General features: G+C 38.2%; 1 protein-coding gene across 1 annotated transcript in view; it reads left to right on the top strand.

Moving 5' to 3' along the window:
- The window catches only part of CTNND2 (catenin delta 2), a gene marked incomplete at its 5' end in the record, with an annotated part of 536,051 nt that extends 509,535 nt beyond the window's left edge, over positions 1 to 26,516 (top strand). The window contains 4 exons of the mRNA XM_082045132.1: positions 11,246 to 11,372; positions 15,537 to 15,668; positions 22,906 to 22,979; positions 26,046 to 26,516. Coding sequence (XP_081901258.1) covers positions 11,246 to 11,372; positions 15,537 to 15,668; positions 22,906 to 22,979; positions 26,046 to 26,306 — 594 coding nt within the window. The 3' untranslated portion in view covers positions 26,307 to 26,516. The remainder of the gene's footprint in view (positions 1 to 11,245; positions 11,373 to 15,536; positions 15,669 to 22,905; positions 22,980 to 26,045) is intronic.
- Between the last annotated feature and the right edge of the window lie 1,367 nt (positions 26,517 to 27,883).

Raw genomic sequence — 27,883 nt, 5'->3', positions numbered from 1 at the left:
AAAGTATGGCTCGTCATAATAAGATAGGATTTTTATACTTGAATACAAAGTAGATACCTAAGAAAATTGTCTGCATGTCTTTTGAGAGTGAGAATATTTTTAGTCCACTTAAATAATGTATTAATTTTTGAAACAAATATAAATAACAAATAAATAAGAAAGTTTAGGTTGATTCAGATGTACAATACTGAAAATAATCCAGAAGTCTTTTTAAAGAGTTTCAAAAGTCTTTTAAAGAGACAGGCTAAGAGAAAGCATTTTTAATTCATGTCAGTCTTTTTCTCCAAAATTCATTCAAGGAACATGATTTCTACCATTCAGAACAAAATATCATTTTAATTAACTTACGTGCTTGATGTTTGCATATATAGGTTCAGACACGGATAAAAACACAGATGTAGTAAAGAGTAGAGGTGAGAAATTTGGTTTCTCCCAGCTAGCTTAAGCAGCTGTGTGGAATGGCTGCTTATAGTACAGAATTTTTACTAGAAGTAATAGCATACACAAGCAGTAGAGGGGGTGGAAATCAAACTAAACTTATTATTGTGGCAATCAGAACATGTTTTCATTTCAGAGGTAAATAGTCAAACTGTGATGGTCTGATGCATATCACTGGACATCTTTCGCTGATGCTCCTCTGTGTTGCTATACTTCTCATTCTTCTTGGTCCTATAAGGAAGTTAAAAGTGGTTGTTTAATGTGGCCAGTACATGTAAATTCAGTCAAAGTTCAATGAAATATTTATCTAGTGCAGCAATATTCTACTTTCAGTTCTTTGATGATCAGTTCTTTTCTATATGATCTAATAATGGGTGGGAAAACAAAATGCTGGGAAGTCCTCATTTCTTCCCTTTTCTCTTCCTAAAACTGCTAACAGAATTTTAAAAATGACCTAAATATGTCTGCCATTTCAAACTCAAAGAAAGAAACCTTGTTTGTTGATAGAAGTCTCTTTTGTAGTATGTGTGCTTTGTTCTGAGTTATTTTACTTCATTTACTAGCTGATACAGTTTGTCTTGATAAAAGAGCTTCTTCTTTCTGTAGAAAGTAGAAATTAAAATTTTCACTGGCAGTTTCGAAATAGTTTTGATTACTTTTAATTTTACAAAGTGCTTTTAGAAAAAGTTGTGGTTCCTCTAAAATGAGAGTTGCAGGCTTTGGTGAAGTAGTGTGTTCTTGTTTGAGTTGTCAATACTGGAACTCTTATTTACTGAATCAAAAACTCTTAAAGGTATTTCAGTAAAAAGAATGTGTTTCTCATTATTGATATCTAAGTGTCTTGGTAAACTACATGTTCAAAGCAGCATATCCTCAAAACTCGCACAGATTAGCAATAATCACTTGGATCTCCAACTCTGTAATTTAGGTGTATTTGTACCAGAACTTTTGACCTAAAATCAAGGACAGCATGAGTTCATCTAGTGATTTTTGCCAATTCCTTGCTTGTCAGGCAGCTACACATTTGAATAAAATGACCCCCAGTTTTGAGCCACAGTGCCACTCTTCAGAAAACACAAAGTCCTAATGGCTCTAGATAGCAGGCAGTATCATCAGACCTACCATGTTCTTCACCATAAGAGACAACAGTGCAAATTTATTCTGATAATGATTTTTTTCATTTTTTGTGTTCGCAGGTATAATAGAATCAATTTGGTTGGAAAAGACCTTTAAGATCTTCAAGTCCAACCATTAACACAGCACTGCTAACAGTAGTATTTGGTTGATTGTATTACATAAAAAGTAAAAGTATGAGGTTTTGTTTAGTTTCTCGTCTTTGTAAGGACTTAAGAAACTGACCCTGAGCATAAAGTAGTATTTTTTCTACCCCCTGAGTTTTTGTGGCCAAGAGACAGAGTTTGCATTTCTATGGCATAAACACATTAAGATAGTTGAAACTGCATTACTGGAATGAAAATGACAACGCAAGTCAAAATTTTTGTAAACACTTTCTTGGATGCAAGGCTTTTTTTGCATACAAGGTGCAAGTAAAATTAGTTCTTCATGATTCTAACAATTTAAATTATAGCTTGTATAACTTATGCAGGGGAAAAGAGGAGAACAGAAATTCTTGCCAAAGGGCCAAATGCTGCCTCCATTTCCTCTAAAATATATTAAATCAATTTTATTTCTGTTTGAGAGGCAAAGTGATGCTTTGAAAAATGGATTTATTTCATTTTATTGCAGTGTTTTGAAAGGTTTATTATTTAGCTGCATATAACCTCAGCAAAATGAATAATGAACTCTGCCGTATCTGAAGTCTTGTCCTTCATGCTTTGCCTCACATACGATCCCCTTTTCTTATAGCTATTTTATTCATCAGATTAGGTCTTGTCATCTTTGCAACTTGCGCAACAGGAAATCAATAATTAATTATGGATAGGTAAAGCAATGCCTCAGTGATTTCCTGAAACGTCCCAGAGTTGCACTATATAAAACATCCCGGGATAGTTACCTAGCTGTTTCTCACTCCGATAGATTTGGCAAGTAATTAATGTATCCCTCCCTTATTGTGTGTCTCTTCATAGCTAAAATCAAGGGATGAGATATAAAATTACAGTAGAAGATATGTGATTAGAAGATGATAACACTGCACAGAAAGAAAAAAAGTGCGCATTTGAAAAAAAATAAAACTGGCCAAGGCCGTCTGTGGTATTTTGAAAGAAAAAAATTGTGTGATACTCTCAGAAGAATATAGTCCCTCAGGCTCTGTGATGACAAGAGAAAAACAGGGAGAGACAATATTCCAAAAGATTTGGGGGTGGAACGCTGACAATAGGAAAATAATGACTTTACTTTCAGAGAAGCTGAGATGGAGGCTGAGAGGTACACATCTCATTTTGAAAAGAATGAGCTTAACCACTGATTCTGAAAATGTCACTTTAAAGAGCCTACAGAAAACTTAATAATCCTCATCCAGTGCCAGACAGTTTTGCTGTGGTTAATGACTGTCTGACTGGGAGCCCCTTTTTAAGCCACATGCTGCCCTAAATATGTATTTCTCTTTCAGTCTTGTAAGTAATTGAATGTCTGCTGTGTCTGGGATGCAGGAATGGTCACTTATAAGTAAAAGCCATTTGTACATTGAAATTCAGAGTAAAAAGGAGAGAAGTGCTGAGGTCAAACCCCCTGCAGAACGTGAGAAAGGTGACGGATGTGGTGTGTGTGTGTGTGTGTGTGTATCGCACAGCCACGCCGGTCAGGGAGTGGTGAAACAGCCCCCCCAGCATCAGGCACTGGGGCAGCGACCGAGAGCCCCTGGGAGAGGTGGCTGCTCCAGTGGCAGCTCTGCCGCCCAGCTGGTTTGGTCCTTCCCTGCCCAGCTCAACTGCTGCTGCTCAGGTGATGGCACTGCTCCCCAGATCATCTCAGTGGGGCCTCTCTCCTCTCCTCTCCCCTTGGTTATGGCTGTGCAAGGGAGGAGTGAGTGGCCTTCCTCCCAGGCTCACACAGTGGCAGGTGTCATACTCACAACATAACTTCTCACTAGTAACTGACATCATCATCAGGAGTGGGAAGCAAATTATGTTTTCCTTTAACCACTTTGGCTAAGTGGTCATACTGCAAGAAATTCCTGTATTTTTATCCTAATTATTTTAATATTTTTAAATCCCCTAAACTTGATTAATATCTCTGGTTTAAGTATTTTTCCACCTTTCATAAGCTGTGGAAATATGACTATAAACATAAATACTAAAATCTTCAAATGAAGCTTCAGTGGCCCATGTCTTCACTTTGTATCTGTTGATTTTGAGGCCCTGGCTCAAAACTCTTTGGGAGAGGAAAGTAAACGGGAGAATTGGAGTCAGCAGCCCTTTGTCTTTTGAAGCCAGTGAAACTACCCCAGATTTCCACTTGTAGACTTAAAACAGAATCAGTTTGAAGGATTTAACCCAAGGAACAACCACTAATGTATAAGCCAGGAGAATGTCAATATCTTCCAGGCTCAATCCCTACTCATGTCTCAAGTTCTCACTTCTGAGACAAAATCCTAGGAGTGAAAATGTCAATATACTGCCTATAATTGTTTGTAACTTAGCTAATGGCAGTAAAAAGTCATCAATGAAGTAGATTTATTCAGGATACCTCATAAAGCAGAACAATGCCCCAGAATTCTCTGTTGATTTTGAGTTTTCCTGGAAACAACGCAAGCAAATCCATAAAGTCACAGTCACAGTCACAGTATGTTTGGGATTGGAAGGGACCTCAAAAGATCATCTAGTCCAATCCCCCTGCTGGAGCAGGAACACCTAGGTGAGGTCGCACAGGAACATGTCCAGGCGGGTTTTGAATGTCTCCAGAGAAGGAGACTCCACCACTTCCCTGGGCAGCCTGTTCCAGTGCTCTGTCACCCTTACTGAGAAGAAGTTTCTTCTCAAATTTAAGTGGAACCTCTTGTGTTCCAGCTTGATCCCATTACCCCTTGTCCTATCATTGTTTGCCACCGAGAAGAGCCTGGCTGCATCCCCATGGCACTCACCCTTTATATATTTATAAACATTAATAAGGTCCCCCCTTAGTCTCCTCTTCTCCAAACTAAAGAGACCCAGCTCCCTCAGCCTTTCTTCATAAGGGAGGTGCTCCACTCCCTTAATCATCTTGGTTGCCCTACGCTGGACCCTCTCCAGCAGTTCCCTGTCCTTCTTGAACTGAGGGGCCCAGAACTGGACACAATATTCCAGATGTGGTCTCACCAGGGCAGAGTAGAGGGGAAGGAGGACCTCTCTCGATCTACTAACCACCCCCCTTCTAATACACCCCAGGATGCCATTGGCCTTCCTGGCCACAAGGGCACAGTGCTGGCTCATGGTCATCCTGTTGTCCACCAGGACCCCAGGTCCCTTTCCCCTACACTGCTCTCTAATATGTAATCTCCCAACCTATACTGGAACCTGGGGTTGTTCCTGCCCAGGTGCAGGACTCTACACTTTCCCTTGTTAAATTTCATTAGGTTATTCCCCGCCCAACTCTCCAGCCTGTCCAGGTCCCGCTGGATGGCAGCACAGCCCTCCGGCGTGTCAGCCACTCCTCCCAGCTTGGTGTCATCAGCAAACTTGCTGATAGTACACTCAATTCCCTCGTCCAAATCGTTAATGAATATATTGAATAATATTGGCCCCAGCACTGACCCCTGAGGCACTCCACTAGATACTGGCCTCCAACTAGACTCCGCACCATTGACTACCACTCTCTGGCTTCTCTCCTTAAGCCAGTTTGCAACCCACCTCACTACTCTATTGTCTAGACCACACCTCCTCAACTTAGCTGTGAGGATGCTGTGGGAGACTGTGTCAAAGACAATACTTTCAGGAATCATTTACTGGTAGTAGGATTTGGCACTGTAAATTCAAAGGAAAAATGAAAGAACACCTTTATTTTTAATATAGTTTGCTTATGTAAAACTAGTTGTCCTGTATTTCAAGAGTATTTCTAGACTTGCTGAAGTTGTGAGAATTTAGTTGAAATCCCTCTTCTGCAGTAAACACACTCCAAGTACAAAGGGAGGGGCTTTTCTAGAGAACAGCCATCTCTCCATCTCTCCTTCAGCGGCTGACATTTCCTTGTACTGAAGTACAGTGACACACAGGGAGCAGTCGCAAACTCAATATTCGGGTGTGTTGGTGGGGGGCGGTTAGCCTCTGCTGCCATGGGGCTGGCAGAGGGAGAGAAGCCAGGCTCGATACCTCTGTTGAGAAGCACTGGGAAATGTATTTATTCTCTCCTCTTGTATTAAATGAAAACAATATGACCCTGGGTTGTAAAGCCTGATGATGAGTGTAGTGGTTGGTGAACACTTAAACCACATTATTTCAAAAATCCCATTTAAGAGCTCTATAAGATACATGTGTGGATCACCTCAACCTTGTAACTGTTTTAGATTTCTCACCGTAGTCAAGTCACGCACATAACTTTCATATGTCAATGTGTGTAGATAATTTGATCCAGTTCTAATTTCTGTTATGTCTTATTAGTGTCGTGACAACAAATCCCCACTGAAGAATTGCCCAGACCTGTGTAAGTCTGATGAGCCTTGACTTAATTCACATCAGATTTATCTTGTACTCTAGACAATGTCACAATGGTGCACACCAGTCAGGATGTTTCATTTAACCTGACAGCAGAGCTTCAGCTTGCGAAAGATGCAACACCAGCAACTGAGAGCAATGTCTGGCTGAGTTTCAAAGCAAGTAAATCCTAACTTATGTACTTACAGGCATTTTGCCTTGTTGCTCTGTCACCTGCTTCTAACACAGCGGTGGTCTAGTTACCGATTCCTGACAGTGGTTGCTATCAAAACTTCATACTTCTAGAGCTTGTTACCATTACAGGAGCAGTTATTATTACAGTTAATATCCTGAAACCAGTAAAATGCTGGCTTGCAGATAAGGAAGTGGATGATAAATCAAGTCTGGCCCTTCAAATCATTTGGAAAAATGTCTGTTGAATCGAGTCACAAGAGGATCAGGCCTGAAGCAAGAAGTAGCATGCTGGAGAGTTTGTAAACCTGGGGAAGGCAGGATATTAACTACATTTTCTGTAGTCCCTCAGGTTTCAGCTGTTTCATTATTGGAGTTGTTGCACCATTTTTGTTTTTTTTCTCGAGTGGGATTTCTCTGGTTTGGGGAAGAAGCTGTCTTTCTTCCTCACAATGTTAGGACATCAGGAGTCAGGGCAGACTATGCTTTTCAGCACTGAAAGATATTCATGTGCAGGCAGCTACGCTACAGTTTCTCTAAGCCACTCAGTGTATTTTAAGTCAGTGTCCTCTTAGCAGCTGATCAGCGTAGTCACTCAGAGGGTAGGGCTTGTTCTTCTTTTAGCTATGGATATTAGCACATGAACTGATGTGGGGTTTCTTTCTGACTGGATGCCATGAGGTCATCCAGGTTGGGTACTACGCTGAGGTTGGCGATGTCATTGCTTCTTCCCCAAGTTCGCCACACATTGCTTGGCCACCTCATTGTATCTGGTCCCCTCTCTTGCCTCTCTTATCTGTGAGTTCGTTAGTCACTCTGATGTCAGCATAGTGTCAGTTCCCATCAGGGCTTCATTTCATTCAGTCCTCATAGTGTTACTGTATTAAGTGAGAAAATGGTGCGTCTGATATCACCCACCTCTGAAAATCATCTCAAGTCAAGGACTCCACTACTGAAGAGTTCTGAAAATTGAAACTCTTGCAAACACAATAAAAAACTGCCCTCTCTTTTTCCCTACATTTTAAACAGAAGAAAAATAATGGGAAAACCCAAATTATATTTTCATAAGATACCTATGCAATAGGTGTTTGGGACAGTAAGTTCAGTCACTCTGACAAAATAATTCTTTTGCATGGGCCTGAAGAAAATTGTTTCTTCTCAAAATGACTTAAAGTTGAGCAGGGAGACAAAGGACCTGTTCACTCCTTAAGCCTAGTAGAAGGTGATCAGTGAGACTACAATGTCACTTTTGCTTTCTACAGTGGTTATCTAACCCCCGCTTCAAATCTAATCCTTGCAGCTTTCCCAAGAATGTATCATCAAAAACATGTCACTGCCAACCAAGCTTTAACATTTGGAATTTATGGAGTATAATTGAGGGAGAATACATATATTCATTATAGTCAAAATGTAGATCAATGCCCAGTAGAAGATACCTTGGAAGATACGATAAGGATGTATGATGGTATTTCTGTACTCTGGTTGTTCTATGCTCTCCTGTAGTGTGCAGTTGCCACCTATTAACTAATTGCTACCAGTTAAAAAATGCATCCATCCTGTAAAAGAACTGCATTGAATTTCTTTCCAATTTGTCAGATCTTTTTGTCTTACTCTTCTTCTCCTAGACCATGTTTGTGGCTGGTAAATTGGTTGCTGAAATGCAGTCTCACACACTTTGCTTTCGAGTTAGCTTTCGTCTCTGCAGGACACTGCTATATACTGTACCTTTAAGTACCCGAATCAATTTAATTAAATTTCATTACAGGCACTAGAGCTGAAACAAACTAATGAAAGCAGCCATCACATCAGGTGGTATTTATCTCAGCATTAAATTGAAAATACTCCCTTTAGGCTCTTAAAAATTAGTTTCAATATTTAACGCTAATAGCTTTTGGAATTGTTGATGGGGGTAGTTTTAATGAATTTGTTACAAACTGTTTACCTTTCCCAGGAAAGAAGTTTGTTCCTTGTGGCAGAGAAGAGCTAAAGACAGGTGACTTTGAAGTATTAGAATTTTGAAATACTGGGAGGTCTGAGAGCTCCTCATATTGCTGTTGAAGAACATCATGAAGGTTGTCATACAGTGATAGCAACGTGCCTTGATGAGCCAAAAGCAATGCCAAGTCACCACAATACTTGTGTTAGAGTTTATTGTTTGCGTGACTCATTGAGCTGATGAGGCTTGCAAACTTGAAAGTTTGTAGCAGAATTTATTTGAAGACCTCACTGCATGCACTGCTCTCAGCAGAGAGAAAAATGAAAATTTGCAGGGAGGAGGAGAAGGAATAACATTTACCACACAGAAGAATACTATTACCAGCATCCCAACTACAGCCGATTTTGCTCCCTCACTGTTGAGGCACCTGGCAATGCTGTTTCTGAGGAAGCAATGTTGTCAAAGTACCTGTTGATATTCTGCAGAACAAAACTGGGGTCACATGCTATTGCTGTAGAGTTCATGGGACTGTGCATATAACAAGAATTTATTTCATCCACTTGCCATCAGAACCTGGGTCCAGGTATTAATGTAAACAATACAGATGGAATAGACAACAGGAAGAAGGGTTTATGGGAAGATTTGGGTCACTTTTTTCTCACCCACATGACAGGGATTTATTTGAGGAAGCTAGAGTGCAAAAGGAGAGTGTTGCTGGCCATGTGTGCATCCAGATCCACAAAGCTGAAAGAATTTCTGACTTGCACTATGTAAGCTTCTCCTTTTGCAGGCAGACAGTAATAAATAGTCTATTCCTTGTCCTTTTACCAGATCTAGAGTCTGACCTCTTGGTATCATCACTTCAGTGGTCTGTTTAAAAGAAAACAGATGGTCAGAAAACTGTAACAGTGAATTACAGAGAGTCACCTTTATGGTGAGAATGTCTGACCCCAGAGAAGGAGTAAAAAAGGAACCATTTCTCTTCAGCAAGAAAAAGGCATGGGCTTCTCATGTGTTTGCTACATCATTTTTATAGTAGAGAAATCATCATTCAAGTTGTTATTAATAGGTGATGTAAAAACAATGCTAAGTATATACAGTCTTGCCGCTTTGATAAGATTATTGGACTTAAGCTATGCATTATAATTCTAATTATAAACTATTAGTTATTTCAAAATATGTATGGATTATATATATGCATACTAAATATATGTATATATATTGAAAAGTGTCTAATGATTTCCAATTTAATATTACGTAGTCAGGGCTTTAGTGATATTTTTGTTTGCATTCTCATTGATCTTTCCTCTAGGCTGGACGAAACAGTTTGTGTAGAGGCTGCTTGTTGGAAATGAAATATTGGATATAGAAAATTTGGGTTTAAGCAAGTGGCACTAAAGAGAAACTATTTCTTTTTACAAGTTACTATTTCTTTTAGTTAACTGGTTTTCGTCCTTATATTTTCTTCTATGACTGTCATGAAATATGAGGGGCAACTCAGTGAAGTGTTCTAAACATGAGTGACCTCTATGGACAAATGCTCACTATCAACTCTAGGGAAAACCGTGACTGCTATGAAAGCTGTGACCCAGCCTTCACTCTTCCTTATTATTTTTACCCTTGCAATTATGACTGAGATACACGCATGTTTATTCAAATGTGTTATACTAAGGAGTACAGACATTCAGAATCTGTAGTTAAGTGTCACCTGTGTCTATTTGAATTTACTTAGAACAATTCCCTCTACATCAAGTATAAGCATCTTCTTTCCTCCTGCTGTTTGTAAAAGAGAAATGTGTCACAGTCTTGCTGAGTTCTCTTTCTTAAAAGTGTCGTGGAAGGGGGAATTTCAAGCCAGTTTCTCTTGCAATTCCGAGAGCCAGCTGCCAGTGATGTCTGTGGAGGGAACAAAGTCAGAGAGATGCCTGGGGCAAAGGCAGAGGGTGGGATTCAGAGGTGGATGTCTTGAGTAGCCTGAAGCAGGGGCTTGGAATATTCTTTATATCCCAACAAAAAATTATTTTTCTGCAAGAAAGAGGAAAATTCCAGCTGTTTTCTGGTAATATTTTACGATGTTTGTTTTTATTCAGCATTTGATCACAAAAACATTGTTTAGTGCAATACCAGGTGCTTGACTCAATTTCCACTGAGCCCAACAGAAAGTGGGTGTTTTAAAAGGCCTATGCCTTCAGTGCAAGACCTGGAAATCTCTGTGTTACTGATTTAGATTAAACATTAAGCAGTGATAAAGACAGCTAAAATCTATCAATACTTTAGACATTTGAAATACTTTTGTTTAATAAGAGCACTAACAAGAGTCAGTTTATTCTCTCATTATACTTTCAAACTTTTGAATATCCTTTTAAAAATGTACATTATTTTGGATTATTGCATTATATTATGGTCCAGGAACAAAACATGAATGTTTGAAACTCTCATTTTTATTTCTGAACTAGCTGTTTCAAATGTTTGTAATACTTTCCTTTAAAAAAAAAAAAAATACATCACCATTACCACAGTTTTAAATAGAAGGAATAGAATTTCTCTCTGTACATCTTGGAGAAAAATGCCACGACAAAAATGCATTGATTCCTTTTTCCTCACGTGAACAACTGAGCAGCTAATGTAACTAGTCTACAAATACCGAAAGTTACAATAATTTTGATAAGCCTGGGTCTTCCCCATCTACTTACTCCAAAAGTTTCTTGCAAGATAGAAATGTTCTAAAGCAAAAACTGATTTTGACTATGAAAACAAGCAGTCTTTGATTTGGAAAGATTTTAATAGCCAGAATGCCTTTTGCAATGTGAAAACAGACACACAGAAAAAGGCAGAACTATACATAAATAGCCTAAAAAGTTGAGTGTTTTCATAATTTGAGTCTTTCTAACATGTTATTTTACAGAACTTTCTGCTTTTAAATTTTTCTCTTGGTGTGTCAGTACAATCAGCAGGTTATATCCTGCACCATTAAGAATATTTACCACTCAGTGGAAAAAAGATAGTAGCCCACTTCGTTTACGTAGTGAAAGCAGTAGAGGAAAATACTCTGTACTTAATATGGGGAACTGTATGGTGTTTTCACTGATCACTATTGCAATGTTTGATGTTACAGGATGGATGGTCGCAGTATCACTTTGTAGCCTCATCTTCAACGATAGAAAGGGATCGGCAAAGACCATACTCTTCATCACGCACGCCCTCCATCTCTCCTGTGCGCATGTCTCCTAACAACCGCTCAGGTAAGACCGGGCTTTCAGGACTGGAATAAAGACAGAGGTAATCCATCACTGTCATTTTCCTTCTTAAAGCAATGTCACTGGCATGTGGATTTGTTGCTAACTGTGCTGGAAGGGCACAAAATATATTCTTTACTCTTATCTGAATTATCTGTTCAAAACAGGAATTTTTTTTTTTTTTTATTAACACCTTGGAAATTTTTACAGCAGAAAGAATATTCCATAACTTTTTGCTATTAATTCCCAAGCAGTGTTTTCCTGATTGGAATTACCTGGGTAGGTCGCAGGGCAATGGTGTCCATTAGTAGCATGAGGAAATTCTGTTACTCACTTTGCTAAGTCACAAAAACTGCTATGTTGTTTACAACCACTCTGCACGCTGCATGGAAGTTGAAGGATCCACCTTATTTGTTGTCGGCTTTTATTCTGATTATATGTGTATATAAGCCTGCATACACATGCATGTGTAAGTTTGACAAAAGATTGACTACAGGTCTTCTAGTAACATCAATGGCATATTTATACCCACTGTCATTAACTCTGTATGATCCAAACAATGAATTAATATAAGTATCTAAGTGTTAATTAATTTTTCTGTTCAGAAATCTGGGCATTTTCCCCTCTGTTTATTCCAAGGTAGAACATACCTTGGTTAGATAAAACCATTCACAGTGAAAATCTTTTAAGATAAACAGAGTAAAACAGCCTTTTAATGTGCTTTTTACTGCTTCTTCAGTCAACTGCTGTCATTCCATAGGTATACCAAGAGTTTAGGATTAAATTGGGCCAAACCGATTATTGCCATCAGCATTGTGCCTTGGTGTTGTTTTTTTAAGAAAATTGTTTTGTTAGTTATCTAAAAGCTACATCTTAGTCCTGCAGAACAATCACTGAGGAAATCTAAAAACGTAACCAGAAGTACAGTGAGAGCTGCTCTTCAGTTTTCAAAATCTGTCACTACACAAGTCTGTAAAGGGCTCTTGTTCCTTTTTTTCTTCTCCAAAATCTCATTTTGACTCTAAGTGCAAGGCACTTGAATTGTCTGGCTCTGAGATCTTAGCCCTGTCTCTTGCCAGAACTGTCTCCTCACTTCTGTTACTCTATTCCTTCAAGAATATACTTTAAGAAATTTTGGATGCAATTCTTCTGCCATCATGAGTTATCATAAGACTGGAAAAAGACAAATATAGTGGCTGTTTCTGAAGGAAGAGGAGCCAATATAATTACAGAGCTGTCAGCTCAACTTCATTCTAGAAAATTACTGAAACAAATAATCACAATCTGAGTGCCTCAGAGACAGTAGGAACATAAAATACTGCTTAACTCTAGGATTATCTATTTCTACATAATAGCACAAGTTATTTTCTGTCTGGTAGTATCCCTATCAAATCTGAGCATCGGTTCAATGCAATTTATTCTTTTAAAATCCACCTAAATTCCTGATACAACAGTTAAAGTGTTTTTTGGAAAGAATAGTTAGTAAATGAAATCTACTGTAATCAGTAAGAATATTTCACACAAGATTTTTATAGGTAAGCTAGCAAACTGTCCACAAAATGTCATGTGTGGTAAACACAAAACAGACTGAAAACATTTAGCAAAGAATGGGTATTGCTTATTGCCAAAATGGAAGAATGCTTTCCTTGGAGGTTTGCCTTGGGCCCAATATTCTTCAGTGGTTTCATTAATGACCCAGATAATATACAAAGGGTTCCTATTACCTTTGCAGGTGACATAGACCTGAGAGAGGCTCATGTAACTTCAGAGGCATTACTGGAATTCACAGTGATCCTGAGAAATTTAAGATACTGTCCAAAGGGGAAAAAAGGTCCAATCCATTACAAATAAATTATAAGGACAATATCTGGCTGGACAAAAGTTCTTTAGAAATGATTTTTTAGGGATTTTTGTCAGTTGCACACATGATTTAGGAGATGGAGAAGTCAGGTTATGAGGACATACTGAATGGACTGTAATGGTTTAACTTGAATAAGAGACAAAAGATGGGAGCAGCAAGAAGAGGAACACATCAAGTATTCAGGCACGTAACAGCCAGCTGTGAAGAGGAACAGTATGAACTTTCTCTACTTTCATAGCAGACAAATGGAAATAATGAGCAGCAAGGAGTCAGGCTAGACATTAGGAAACATTTCCTAACAGTAGGGAAACAAAGCACTGGAACAAACTGCTTGGAGCAGTTATGTGATCTCTGTCATTAGAGATCTTAAGTTTTAGATGAAAATCTGTCAAGAATTGTTTTGGTATACTGGATCCTACCTTGGGGTAAAGAGTGGAAGTAAATGAACTCACAGTATCCCATCCATGCCTAGGACTTGCTGATAAGATGCTTTAACTAGTGTAGAGACCTCTGTCTTCTCTTTTTGTGTCTGTAAAGAATAAGAGTAGAAAACACTGGTATCACTTTTCAATCTAGTGTCACCCAATGATTTTATGTCTGCTTCCAGTAAAAACTCTAAAAGAGGACAGTTCTGGTTTTCAACACTTGCCAGAAAGCAGTTGTTCTCACATGGGAGGAGAGAGATAATTCTCACAGGGAACAGAGAGAGATGGTATTGTCTTTATCAGTCAATTTTGTTCAAAACACCCAAGTGCTTAAAAGCATTACCAGAGTAGGTGAAACAAAACGCATCCCTGTGTTGGCAACTTTTTCAACATTTGCATTCTGTCTTGTTCCCTGTTAGATTCAAGTTGCCATTAGCTGATTTGGTAATTTAATGTCATGTTTATTTATACCTACGGGATTATCAGCTTTAGAATTACATCACTATTGACAAGCAATTTAAAAACAATCCCCAGTTCTAATGGCTTCATAAGAAAAAACATCTGTCCCTCATTTGCTCTGTAAATTTAGAGGCCAAAGCCAACAGCACCAATCTAAGCAGAATTCAGCATCACTGTGTTTCCCTGCTCCTTAATTAAGTACAAGTGTTTCCCAACTCCTTAACTAAAAAATGTAACATAGAGATAGATCCTGGAAGACATAACTCATGACCAGGCTTCACAAATGAGCTTGTCTTATTTTTTTTGTTTTTGTTTTTCTTTTCGTTTCTTTCTTTTTTTTTTTTTTTTTTTAAGTAAGGACACTTGTTATTGCTTTTTAGGTTATTTCAACATATCAAATACCTGGGTGGAGTCAGGGAGGGAGTGGAAGTAATCACCAGCCCTTTAGTTATTTTTGTACCACTGTGCCTTGAAAAGGCTTTGGGGTGCTGTGCCACTCACCTTGTACTCCTTCCCCTGCCCTCCACAAAAAGGGAAAGTGCATTGTCTCTACCAACATCTAAATATCTTGGAAGTGACTTTGCTTGAAAGACATAATTTTTAGCTCTGCTTTTTGCCTTTTCCTAAGCATCACGAGCTATAAGTCTTGATGATCAGAGCCAGCGATCACATTTTTCAGTGCCTGAGAATCAAGTACGAAGGCAGTTCCGTCCTAGTCACCTCATATTTTCCTCCTTTTAGCCATACTACGAGTATTAGTGATGAAGGATTTAGCTTTAATGATACCTTAAAGTAGCAGTTGCTGTTTTAATGGCAGTTGTTCATGTGTAGTTATTTAAAGACAGATAAATTATTTGAGTTACCTTTGAGTGTTAGACATTGTTTGCCATATGCTTTCTATGAAACACACCTTTCTTTTCTTCCTATCCCCATTAGAATAATTTAATGGATTTGTTTGTTTTCAACAGAGAAGGGAGGATACCATTTTATAAGGGGTTTTTCCACACAGTTGAAAGTTAATTGTCTTTTCAACAGAAATAAATTACCTATTTTGAGAAAACAAAATTGAAGTGCCTATACCAGAAAGTTTTGACAAGTTAAAGAAATTAAAAAGCTAAAGGGAGGGGGAGGGGAAATCATTATTATTGTACTTTTTCTTAATGATCATCTTAGATGTTGGTTGTAATTGCAAAACGTAAAATGTTTAGAGAGAAAATGATGTTTGGAGTTGATTGTCCCATTATTACATTTGTCCTGTATTTAAAATAACAACACCTTTTCTTCCATAGTGGGGTAGTGTTTCTTCAAACAGCTTAATGCTGATATGCCAACAAATAGAAACATCAGTAAAATGTTTACTCTAGAATTAAACACTACATTCAGTCATATGTGGTGAGAAAAAATAAATCCTTTTTTATGATCTAGCAAGTGCCCCAGCCTCACCTCGGGAAATGATCAGCCTAAAAGAAAGAAAAACAGACTATGAATCAACTGGAACAAACGCCACTTACCATGGAAATAAGGGAGAACACACTTCCAGGAAAGACACCATGACAGGTGAGTTTATGCTTGCATAGCATATGCGAAAATCAGCTGTGATAGACCACTGATTTGATAGGCTTGGCTGGGTTTACTGTCCTGTAGAAAAACGTCAGTCTGCTTTGATTGATTCCAAAGTTTTAGCCACCTTGAGAAATAATGAATATAATGCTATGTGAAAATCATTTGTAAAGACCATGTTACTTCACGGCAGAGTGGCTCTAAAAGCAAGCTTGCATTTCTTGTTAATTTTGGTGGGTTTTCTTTTTTCAGAAGGAAGTGAGTAAATCCACCTTGTATTAATTAGTATTGTTTCTGAAGCGTGACTGTGGTTGAGCATGTGCAGTGATCTCTAACATCTGTCTTTCACAGGGAACGGCTTTCCAGGACCAGTTGTTAATAGTTTCTTTTGCACATTGGTCATTCCTAGGAAATTTGGTAGTAGTTTGTAAAGTCGTCCCTGTTACTTTCTCAGCTGGGCGGATGTAAATGGAACAATTTTCTCTGTCTATGTTATGGCATCTATTGCAGGTTTCACTGAAGGCACCTCTCCCGTAGTGAGCTCATTAACCTGTTAGCATTGAAGTCGTTGTAATATTTTGAGTGTTTTGCCTAGTCCTGCTCCTCTCTGTTTATTCTCTTGCAAAACAGGTGTTGATCTCCACTTTTGCACAGACTTATATAACCTCTGTTGAGCATTTTCTTACATTTATACAGTGCCCAAGCATCATGGTGTCCTCTCCTCCAAATGCTACTTCAGGGCAAGCAAAAAATCACAGTGAGGAGTTGCTCGGCACTTTCCAAATGCCTGTTACCTTTTCTCATACCTTCTGTAGAGGTCTTGCTCAGAGGATGCTGGAATGGGCTGTATTTGTGTTCCTCAGCTGACTGGGGATGCCAGCAGTGTGCTGACTCAGTGTGGGGCCATCCGTGCTGTTTTTCAATACTATATTTAGGATATAATGATACTCATACTACATCATCTATGGTATACGCTATTGTGTACCCAAAACTGAAAGGCCAGCATTGGAATTTGTGTGCACATGCAATACGGAACATTAGTAACCATGAAGGCAAAAAACTGAAGAAGAGGAATGACAATCAAGAGCATTTGGAAACCACAGAAAAAGGGAATATCCTGAATGGCAGCACACTACACAAGATTGCAGCAGATTCAGTCAAGGTACTGCATTTTATGTATCTGTAACATTTTGAGTGTTTCATAGACGCTGTACAAGGTCATTCTCTAAAACACTTCAGTGATCCATACTTGTGTGATTGTGAAGGACAGGACAGTATATTTTTTCAGCACTTTGTCAAGGATTCATGAAGAGGGAATCTCAGGAGTAAGAGCAGCAAGCTGAAAAGGCAGAAACATAAGTATTTAGATCTAGCTGTATCTGCAAATTTAGACTGTTAGATTATATTAGAAGTTCACAAAAAAATAAGGGATTCTGTGTGAAAAATCTGTGTTTTCTTGCAGATAGTCTTGTCTCTCTCCACACTTAAAAAAATTTTGGTTTTTCTTTTTTCCCATTTCATTTCATTTTGTCTTTTATTGTCATGTTTTCCATCTCCCATTCCTATTTCACTTCTTTCCTTTCTCTTTCGATGTAATTTTCTGATTGTGAGGCTTGTACTTCCACAGCAACCTTTGCTCCACTTTGACTTTTTGCATCGGTTTTCCTTTAATATCTGCTTGTATTTTGTCTGTTTGTATTGATCTTTTGGGTGGGCTTTTAGTAAGGAAGCTTGAAACTCTCAGCATTGTGCTCAGCTGTCAACTATTTTTTCCAGCTACTGAGCTCAATGAGGAAAAATCAAAACAAAAATCAAATTGAAAAGTTTAATAATGTTTCACAATTTTACATGACCAATGTACAAATGAAAGTGTAATAAACAAATCACTTTTGCTCTCTTTCAGGTCACTGAATCTTTACTCATTTGGTCAGAGTTCAAATTAAGCATCATTTTAAGAACAAAAGAAAGTGACAGTTAGAAGGAATCTCACTCGTCAACATTCAACGTGAAATTTGTGTAATGTATTTGTAGCTCATAAAATAAATATTTCATTAAAGAACACTATAAAACCAGTATCTGTGGTTTTAATTGTGAGATATTTTGACTTCACTTGGATGGTCTAAGTTTGTGTAGCAAGTTCATTGCAATGCCTGTGTTCCATTTTGTCCATCAGACAGTGCGTTGCAGCTAATACATCCACAATACATCCACAATACAGCCTATGGGACTTGGATAAATGCTTTTTCAGGTTCCACCTGGTGTACACATATTTTGAGCTGCTCTTGTATTTTGTGCCAAGCTGATGTATCACACAAAGCTTCTTTGACTTACGGATTTACACAGAATGTAGAGCCCAGCTGTAGTCCCAATTTATCCATGACTGTCTCTGTGCTCTTCTCCAAAGCTCTTCTGAGTTTATACTTCAAAAATTTTATGACCTCTTGGCTGGGACTGAAATGAAGTTTTTTTTTGATGGATTTTCAAAGTAGAAATGTTGGCTTCTTGCCATTGTGGGGAGTTGTCAGGAAACCTCTGGGAAAAGTGGAGGATCTATGAAGTAAACAGTTTGGCTGAAGTTGGTAACTTATATTGATTTCACAAAGACAGCTAAAAAATAGAGGAACAATATCAAAGTTCTCATTGCCCTCTTCCCTTCACAGGTTTATGATGCATGGTATATTTACTGTCCATCTTCGCTGTAGAAAATAATAACCAATAATAAAATTTTATCACCTGAAGTATATTTTTAAGACAAAAACTATTACATTCCTTGAAAAAAAAAAAAAAAACAGGCACTATAAGTGCATGTGATAATGTTATTTATGTCATGGTGAGTTCTTTCAGAATAGGGAAGATAAGCTTCCTTTATCCTGTCATGGGACTTCTACTCTAAAGTTACTTTTACTTTGTTAGTTCCGTTGCTGAACTGATACTTGCATCACAGTCTGCAGTTCTGCCAGCAGAAACACCTTCTGATTAAGGTTTTCTTTTCTTTCGGTTATCAAGAATCAATCATCTATACTTTTCTTATTTAAACCTACTTGCAAGTCCCTGCACATTCAGAACACGACCAGCGACCATCATCTGCTATAGTAGCTGCAGGTGCTCAGGCTACTTGAACTTACTATTACTTTAAAGAACTATAATTCACTGTAATCTTTTCTCATGCCCTTACCTCATCTCTTGCCGTGCAGGAAGGTGGCAGTGGTAGTGACAGGTAATGATGTCTGTTAGCTGAGATTTGTAAGGCACAGAAACATTTTTCTTTACTGCCTTGAACTAAATTTTAGGTAATGGAGTCCTGCTGCTTATAGCAGAAAAAACAGGTTATGCAATACCAGATGAGGATGACTACCTGTCCAGCTGAGCTTTCCTTTCTTACTGTCAGCCTGTTTTTGTGAGGGCAAAAGACTAGCACCTTGTTATTTCAAAGTGTCTGCAAATGTGTTCAGAGTAAGTACTTACAAGAACTGAAAGCTGAATGTTAAACCATAAGTCAAGTGGCTGGGATCTATGGGGACAGCTTCAGTCAGTGATATCTTTGTCACACAGACCACTGAGTGACATAGTTTTCAAAGCTGTTGTCGGCTTGCCAGAAAACTGCTGTGGGGAACTATGTGGCATTTTTTTTTTTAACCAATATTACCTTGGAAAGTGAACAGGGGGAAAAAAAACGAAGGTATTTTTCTACAATGTTCTTTATGCAATACAACCAGAAAGTACTGTGGGTTGATGATCGTACTCATGTTAGAACCTTCACAATTTTGCCTAGTAAAAAGTGCCTCTTCAGTACTATCATGTACTGGTGTTTAGATACATATGTACACACACACTCATCACTCCTCAAATCATTTCATTCGCAGCTACAATTCTCACATCTCTGTAAGGAAGTGTGGCTGCTGGAAAATCTCCATCCTTTGCTACTTGTACCCCTTTCCTTTCTCTTGCCATGTTTTTTAAAAATAAAACTATTTGAATATCTCTCTCTCTGCTGATTTTACAAGGATAGTACATATACATTAACAGCAAAAATCAGATACTAACCACACAATACCTGTCCATTCATCAAGCTCATTCTCTCCCTTCTTTCTTTTATATCTGCCCTCTGCTTTTGGACAGCAAGAGTCAACTGCTCGCTGAAGCACAGCAGAGCGGGAATGGAGTTCCCAGGGATGCTGCCTGCGTGTCCAGAAGCAGGTACTGGAGCGAGGCTGCATGCATTGCTAGCAGCTACATTGCTTGACTTACATTTCCTCCAGAGACAGAATTATCTCAGCCTCCCAGCTAGTCTAAGACAAGATTTCTTGAACTCTTGGCATTCATTTCCAAGCATTTGATGTGTCATTGTCTTTCTTTTTATTAGTTAGAACAGAATACTGGTTTTCTCTTTTTTCGTTTTATACTTGTGAGTTTGTATCCACATCACTTCAGTGAAATCAGCAAAGCAGACTTTGCAGCTATTTTCATAAGCTGAAACCATCCATTTTTCCATCACAGAATATGTGATCTGGGAGACTTACGTCTTCAATCTGGCATGTGACAATTTTGAGCACATCAGTGCAAGCATCACAGTGGTGCATTGGCAGCTATGCACCAACTCTGCACTAGTTCTGGTTTTATAATAGTCATGACTATTAGTGGCACATATGTACCATGTGCCTTTTTATACCTGTAAAAAGAAAGAAAGGTCAACACCCTCTTTAAAGTCTCTCTGATTGCCTGTAGGAACAAGAGATAAATTAGCATGTGTCCGGTTTGCTATTTTTCATCAGATTCTTCATAAAGCCCTTAGATGTTGTACCTTATGCCAACCTTTTATTCTTGATATCAACCAACTGTGAACAGTATTGTCCTGTGTGGACTGAATATGTTCAGTCATGCCTGACTAAAAACTTGCATGCATGAAACTTCAACCCCACTTATCTTGCAATTTATATACATAAAGACAAAATGGTTACAAGAAAGTTCTTCCCTTGTTTATGAGAGTCTGATACACTGAATATCACTTTCATTTTTTTCAAGAAGTAACACTTCACGAAATGGATATCTGAAACACTGACTCTGAGTATCTTTAGATCTTGGAAGAGGACTTTTTACAACCAAGCTTCTTCTAGCACTTTGTAGGACAAGCAAAAAACTCAGAAAAACAGCATAAAAGGTGGTATCAAGAAAGATCTAGCAGTCGTATTACTGAGAGTCATGCTGTCACGAAATGCACCATAAATAGCAATGCTGATACAGACTTCTCTAATACCAAAGACTGTCATTGGAGGGAGATTTTCAAAGACTAAAGCAGAAGATGCAGCTGGAATATAAAAAACTCTGAAATAACAGTGAAGTTTCACACAGTTCTCAAGCTGGGTGACAGAATGCAGCCTAAGCAGAGAGAACCTCTGCAGATCGGCCCTTTAGTACTAACATATATGGCCAAAGACTACTCAAGCGGTCATCAGTTCCATCTGTTACCAACTATTGGTACACAGGCAGAATTAAGACTACCTACCACTGGAAAAGACCAATCGTCATTTGTTACTAGAGTTCCTAGCCTTCTCACCTTCAAAGAAAGGATCCTGCTGCACTTCTTGGAGACCTCCAGAGCTCTTCTGTTTCCTTCACAGGACTGTGCACTGTCTCTGTAACTGCATCCAGCTCTTCAAGAAACAAGAGTTTTTTCATCCCTATTAATAGTTACCAAGTGAAAAATCTCTTTTCCCAGCTGTTAGGGCTCATCACTCCACCATATAAGCCCTGTCTTGATCCCATTTCAAGAACATGCTGGTGATCTTTAAGAACACCATCTAAGATCTGTAAAGCAGTGGTGTAGAACAGTGCACCAAACTCTGACAAATATTATACCTTCAGCCTGGAACCCATAGCAGATGTGAAGATCAGAATTGGCATATTACAGTCAACTTTGACTAAAGACTTCATCATTCCTTTCTCCAGAGGTGTGGTGGCTGGAGGAAAGATAGAAGCAGTTGTACATGCTGGGCTCCGTGCTAGCAGGTTGCCAAAGGAAGAAAGAGAGGTTACTTCTTCAGTAACCGTGGTTCTTCTCAGTGATGTGACTAGCATGAATGCCATACCCAGCTTTCAGCTCTGATGCTCAGTTCTCACCCTCAAAGGTTTTGAGTTGTGAAGGTATTAAAAGCAGCTTTTGATGCTTTGAGGTTTTGTACCATTTCACAGACATCTGAAAGAAGTTGCATGAGCAACACGTTTCAGTTCCACTCATGGCTCTTGATTCACAACTACTCAATTTTTATTTTCAAGCATATGCTTTTCTAATGAGAGTCCTCATGGCAGCATCAAGTCATTGGTTACATGCCCAGTAAGAACAGTGCACAGCAGCCACACAAATACTACACTCATAACTCTTCGAAATATGAGAAATAACTACAAACATTGTAGTTCTACCAGCAAACTGAGCTTCAGTTGGGTAGCCAAATCGAAGTTATCAGTGAAGTCAGCTTTGCAGAGAAAATCCTCAGCTTTTTATGGGTTTTTTTGGTGGGTAGGGTGGGAAATAAATTTTTGAAAACCTGTATGATGTTATCCTTGTCTTTAGAATTACTTCTGATTTCAAACTTACAACTCAGTTTTGCCTGTGCATTTTAGCAGTAGGACATCTGAGAAGAATGTGACATCAGTTCATGGATTTGAGACTATCTTGCCCAGACCTCTTCAGCATAACTACATTTTACTTTTTTGCATAACTCATTTTTCAGTTGCATTTAATCATTTTTCCTTGAATAATTTCACCATATAGCAAAAGCACTGTAGGAGAAATAATCCAGGATTTGGCGTAACATCATCCAAGTGAAGTGAAAGGAATGAAATGTTTCTCAATGTCAATATTTACAACTGTTACCAGTTTAGTGTATGTGTCATATAAAATCCTATGTATAACCTGGAATATGTTACTGAATGCTAGCTGTATGTGAAATTATTTTGTTGATTTATATGTGAAGTGCACAAGATTGGTATGAACATGACATAGCATCTGTTACCATCAATTACTGTATACCATGCAAATGCACATGCACCAAAGCAAAGATTATGACTGTTCAGTGGGAGGAAGGAAAAAACAGAAGTCTGCAGATGCTCTTAAAGATTTTTGTGTATGGGAAACAGGTGCTCTATAATGTATTTAATGAAGCCTTCAGAACTCATTTTGAGGCCAAAGAGGTATGTTTGGTAAACGTGCTTTTTCCTTCCTTTTTTCTCTCTCCAGCTCAAAACACTGGAATCTCAACTTTGTACAGGAATTCGTATGGTGCACCTGCTGAAGATATCAAACATAACCAGGTAAGTAAGGAGACTAAAATGTTACTGGTTTAGATGGCATATGCACAAAAATTATCTAAGGTGTTTAAGCCTGTAACTCGTAATGAAACCAAGAGCAGCTTGAGACCTGAATGCCTCTGATGTTCTGGAAATATGTGAATTAGACTACAAAAGCCAAGTTAATATTAATGGGCACTTCTACTGGCTCTGGTGTCCCATGATGTCCTGTGCCAATGAATATGGGTAAGTTTGGTCACATTTTTTGAGTATGACCCTCATAAAATTCAACACTACTTCTGACACAGCACAGCTCACATGATAAGGCATCCTAGCAGAAGCTCAAGTATTGAACAGTCCTGGAGAAAGAACCCCCTGTATATTTTGCAGAGACACGGGTAGCAAAAGCCCTCAGATTTACCCTTTAGTCATTCCAGAAGCACAATTGTAACAAGGCTTTTTGCTTGGTTGTTTTTTAATGTATACACTGGGGCATGGGCAAGAGAAAATGGAGCATTTCACCAGCAAGGACACTCTATCATGTATATACATTCAAGCCACTCAATCTGGAACTTTGGGACTCTTTTAAAATGTTCTATCCCTGAAAACCAGAAAGCCATAAGTATGTCTGGATAAGGTGGGCATTACAAAAATGTAATTGGCAGCATGGGTGCCAAGCTAATGCACTCACAGAAAGTTGCAGTATTGACATGTATGGCATTTAGATAGCTGACATTTCCAGTACAGTATTTCCTCAGTCCCTGGGAAAGACATTTCTCTGCACCCATGTTTCATCATTATGGATAATGCTACTTTGTACTAAATTATCACAACTCTTTATTATTTTCACAAGTTCTGTACGTAATATGCAAAAGTTATGGTATGTTTTGACTAGAGAAATGAGACCAAAAACCACTTAAAACACTTAAAATTATTAGTATTAACAGGCAGGTAAATGGATATTTAGTAAAATTGATAAAAAATATTTTTCTCTCATTGAAATTTCAGTGTAAGAGCCCTATGGTTTGATTTTAATCTACAAACTTTAGGTGAAGAAACTTTCTGATATTCTGTGCTTCCATTTCTCTTCATTGGTTTTGCTTTTTAATTAGTATTTCCTGTGGTGCACCATATTCCTTATTTGTGTGAGCCAGTTCAGCACATGAAGGTATTTCTTCTTTTACTGTATTTAAAAACGTGAAGTCCTTCTAATTAACACAGTATTTCGAGAAAATAAAAGGACGAGGTATAGTAACAGCAGGTGCATTATAACTGCAGCCATTAATCAACTAATTTGATTTTCAGGATGAGAGTTTGAGCAAAAATAAAACAAACAAAGAAAAAATCCACCTTTTCCCACTTGATTCCTCAGTAAAATGTCAGCTTCATGATTGACATATCAGAAATAATGATTTTAGCTAAAAAGAACATGGAGATACTACTTCTGTCCCCTAGTTTCTACTCAAAAATTGACCATCTCAAACTTTTTGGCATATAAACAAGTTGCTTAGTATAGAATTTTTTCATGTGTCCAAAATGAAACACCCGTGTTTGAATATGTGAAATGAAACAAAGAGCTCAAGGTCCTATACACCTTGATAGCAGTACTGGAAATAGAAAAAAGAGTAGTTATGCTCCCTTGTGGTGTTCTAATATTGGGCCTGGTGTTATAAGTTCACTCATAGGACTGTTAAATGACATGGAAAGCCTTTGGCACTCCACACAGAGTCCAATACAGAAGTGCTTTGAAAGAATATCAGAGTTTGGGCCATAGCGGAGCAACTGTTCCTCTCTTTTTGAGGGAGCATCACTAGTTCTTGCAGAATAAGCAGGATCTGCAAAGAGTCTGCTGACACCAACACCTGAGCATCAATATTCCCAGTATGACCACTTGAGGACTGAGAGGCTGTATTGTTTTTCAGTCACAGTGTCTTTCCAAACTTAAGAGAAGTGACATAGAGTGAAAGGTAGTGTTCCAATAAGATCCTTAGAAAATGTTCATAAATTTCAGATTTTAATTAAGTCCCAGCTATAAAATCAGAGACTCAGTAGGGCTGTCTGCAAAAAAAACTTTGTGGCAAACTTAGGTTAAGGGGCCGTGTGAGATTTTTTACTGCATATCATAAATATTTCAGCTTTAAGGCAGCTTGCTGGAATGTAGCAATGACACAAGATTGCCAACATGAAGTGTGGGTAAGAAGATGGTTCAGCTTAACAGTAGTAGAAGAACAGATTTCAGGGCACTTAGCTTGAAATTTTCTTATGTCAGTGCCCTGAAGACTATAAATGGTCCTTAAGGATATGTTGTCACTCTAAATCTCACTTGCGGCAAAAGCAGCTGCAAAATGTTTAGTATCTTTGGTGGATATATCACTTCCATTCAAATTCTTCAAGACTGCGTTTTGGCCATTAGTGTTTGCATTATATAGCTGCAAAATAGTCAGAAAGTAATACACAGTTTATAGTTACAAATATAACTGTAAGTTACGCTGCTCAGATCCAGATTTGAATTACTTTTGAAGTAAATCAGCATCTGTTAGCACCAATAACATTAAATGGTAAATGATTTTAGTAGCAATATTAAATAAAGAAATGTAACAACAAGGCAAAGCTGTGAAATTAATTCACTACCAAGCAATATTTTGAGTAGATGTTAAGATTACAAAGATAAACTTCGTATTTCCAAAATGATAGACATAAAGTGAAACTTAGTCCTTCTTCCCTCTTATTGCCGGCAATAAGTTCACAGAATCACAGAATGTTAGGGATTGGAAGGGACCTCAAAAGATCATCTAGTCCAATCCCCCTGCCAGAGCAGGAACACCTGGATGAGGTTACACAGGAAGGTGTCCAGGCGGGTTTTGAATGTCTCCAGAGAAGGAGACTCCACAACCTCCCTGGGCAGCCTGTTCCAGTGCTCTGTCACCCTCACCATGAAGAAGTTTCTTCTCATATTTAAGTGGAACCTCCTGTGTTCCAGTTTGTACCCATTGCTCCTTGTCTTGTCATTGGTTGTCACCGAGAAGAGCCTGGCCCCATCCTCAAGACACAAGTTGTATCTAAAAAGCTGTGGGTATTACTCTCTTTCAGGTTTCTACACAGCCAGTTCCACAGGAGCCCAGCAGAAAAGATTATGAACCATATCAGCCGTTTCAGAATTCAACAAGAAACTATGATGAGTCCTTCTTTGAGGACCAAGTGCATCATCGTCCACCTGCAAGTGAATACAACATGCACCTGGGACTAAAGTCAACTGGCAACTACGTCGACTTCTATTCAGCTGCTCGTCCCTATAGTGAACTTAACTATGAAACAAGCCACTATCCAGCCTCTCCCGACTCCTGGGTTTGAGACTTGGGCAGATACAAAAGCTCCAGGAACTGTGCATGTGCATGCATACCACAAAACATTTTTTTTTTCCTGCAAATTTAGTTTGTTAAAGTCTGTTCCATAGGAAGGCCCAGATAACCTGTATGGAAAAAAATTAAGAGTTTTTTTAAAAGGCTGAAAGATACAAGAGCTAAACCTGGGAGTAATTAGAAAGAAATATATATATATATATATATACATATATATATATATATATATATATTCTACAGTGTGGGTCAACTCTACTGTTGGCCTGTAGAGTCTAAAGTTCAGTGCTGTATACTGAATGTGGCTGAAGGAAGGAGGGAGAACATGACAGTGGATGTGGGTCAAGAGTTAAGCACAAGTAACTGAGCAGCGTACATACTTTATGGGGAACAGCTTCTCACACTTTGTTTAATAACCTCATTCATTGTGAATCTAGGCTTCAAGTTGCATTTGGGGTTTCCTCTGTACAGCAAGATGTTTCTTGCCTTTTGTTAATGCATTGTTGTAAAGTATTTGATGTACATTACAGATAAAAAAACAAAAAAAAAAACAAACAGTGCATTGTGTATATTACACCAATGCCACAGTGTTTCTTCATCTATGGTTCTAAATATTGCTTCAATTTCAAATTTTGGAAGATGTATGAATTTCCAGTTTTTTGTTTTCTTTTCCCCAGTGCGTTTTAACAAAAAAAAAAAAAATCAAAAAACAAAAAGGAATATTTAGCAGTATTGTTCGTTCTGATATGTGAATTTGTTTGTGGCAACTAAAAAAAAAAGGCATTCAGCAGTTTCTGACAATTAACATTCATCATTCCACACTCCTTGTCAACAAAGTGCTTTTTCACTGCCTAAAATTTTAGATGTAGATATTTGAAATAGATTTTTTTCATTTATACCAGTTTTCTTTATGATGATACAGTGTTAAAAGAAAATAAATTACAATTGATCTGTCATCCATATTTGCTAAGAATGTCTATTTCCAATAACCTACCATACAAATACACATTCTTACTTCTGTGTGTCCACGTATGCATAGTGTTCTGTGTGCGTGTGTGTATGTGTTTGAATGTGTGTGTTTGTGTGGCATAAGACTTCTTTTCATCCAATGTTTTCCTTGTTCAAGCTTCAATATTTTTTTTTGATTTTCGGTTTTTTAAACAGTGGAAACTCCAGTATGTGCTTTCTCTTACTCACTTTCTTATCCATTGGTAGCAATTCAAAATTGTTAGGCCACATACTCACAAAGGAAGGGGTTATCGGATTTTATTCACTGACTCCTTCGCTTTTAGGTGCCATTTCCTTTAAAATAGCATTTCTTGATCTTCTCTTGAGAACATTTCGTTACTCTCCAGCCACCAACCATCAAGTGCTCAAGAAAGGCAGAGTTTGATCTTGCCATCTCCCTGAGGAAATGGAAAACAAAGACCCAACAGGCTTAAGTCTGGAGGCTCTGAACTCTTCAGGCTACAGAAGGGTCCAACTCCTAAATCATTAGGACAATCATTTATTTTAACCCATACCAAAAAGAAAATCTGATAAGCAAAACACATTCCTCAACTAGGAAAGAAA

Source organism: Streptopelia decaocto (assembly GCF_964273445.1).
Source record: "Streptopelia decaocto genome assembly, chromosome: 2".
In the NCBI taxonomy this organism is placed as follows: Eukaryota; Metazoa; Chordata; class Aves; order Columbiformes; family Columbidae; genus Streptopelia; species Streptopelia decaocto.
Note: the sequence above shows the minus strand (reverse complement) of the source record. Positions and strands in the feature narration are given on the sequence as shown.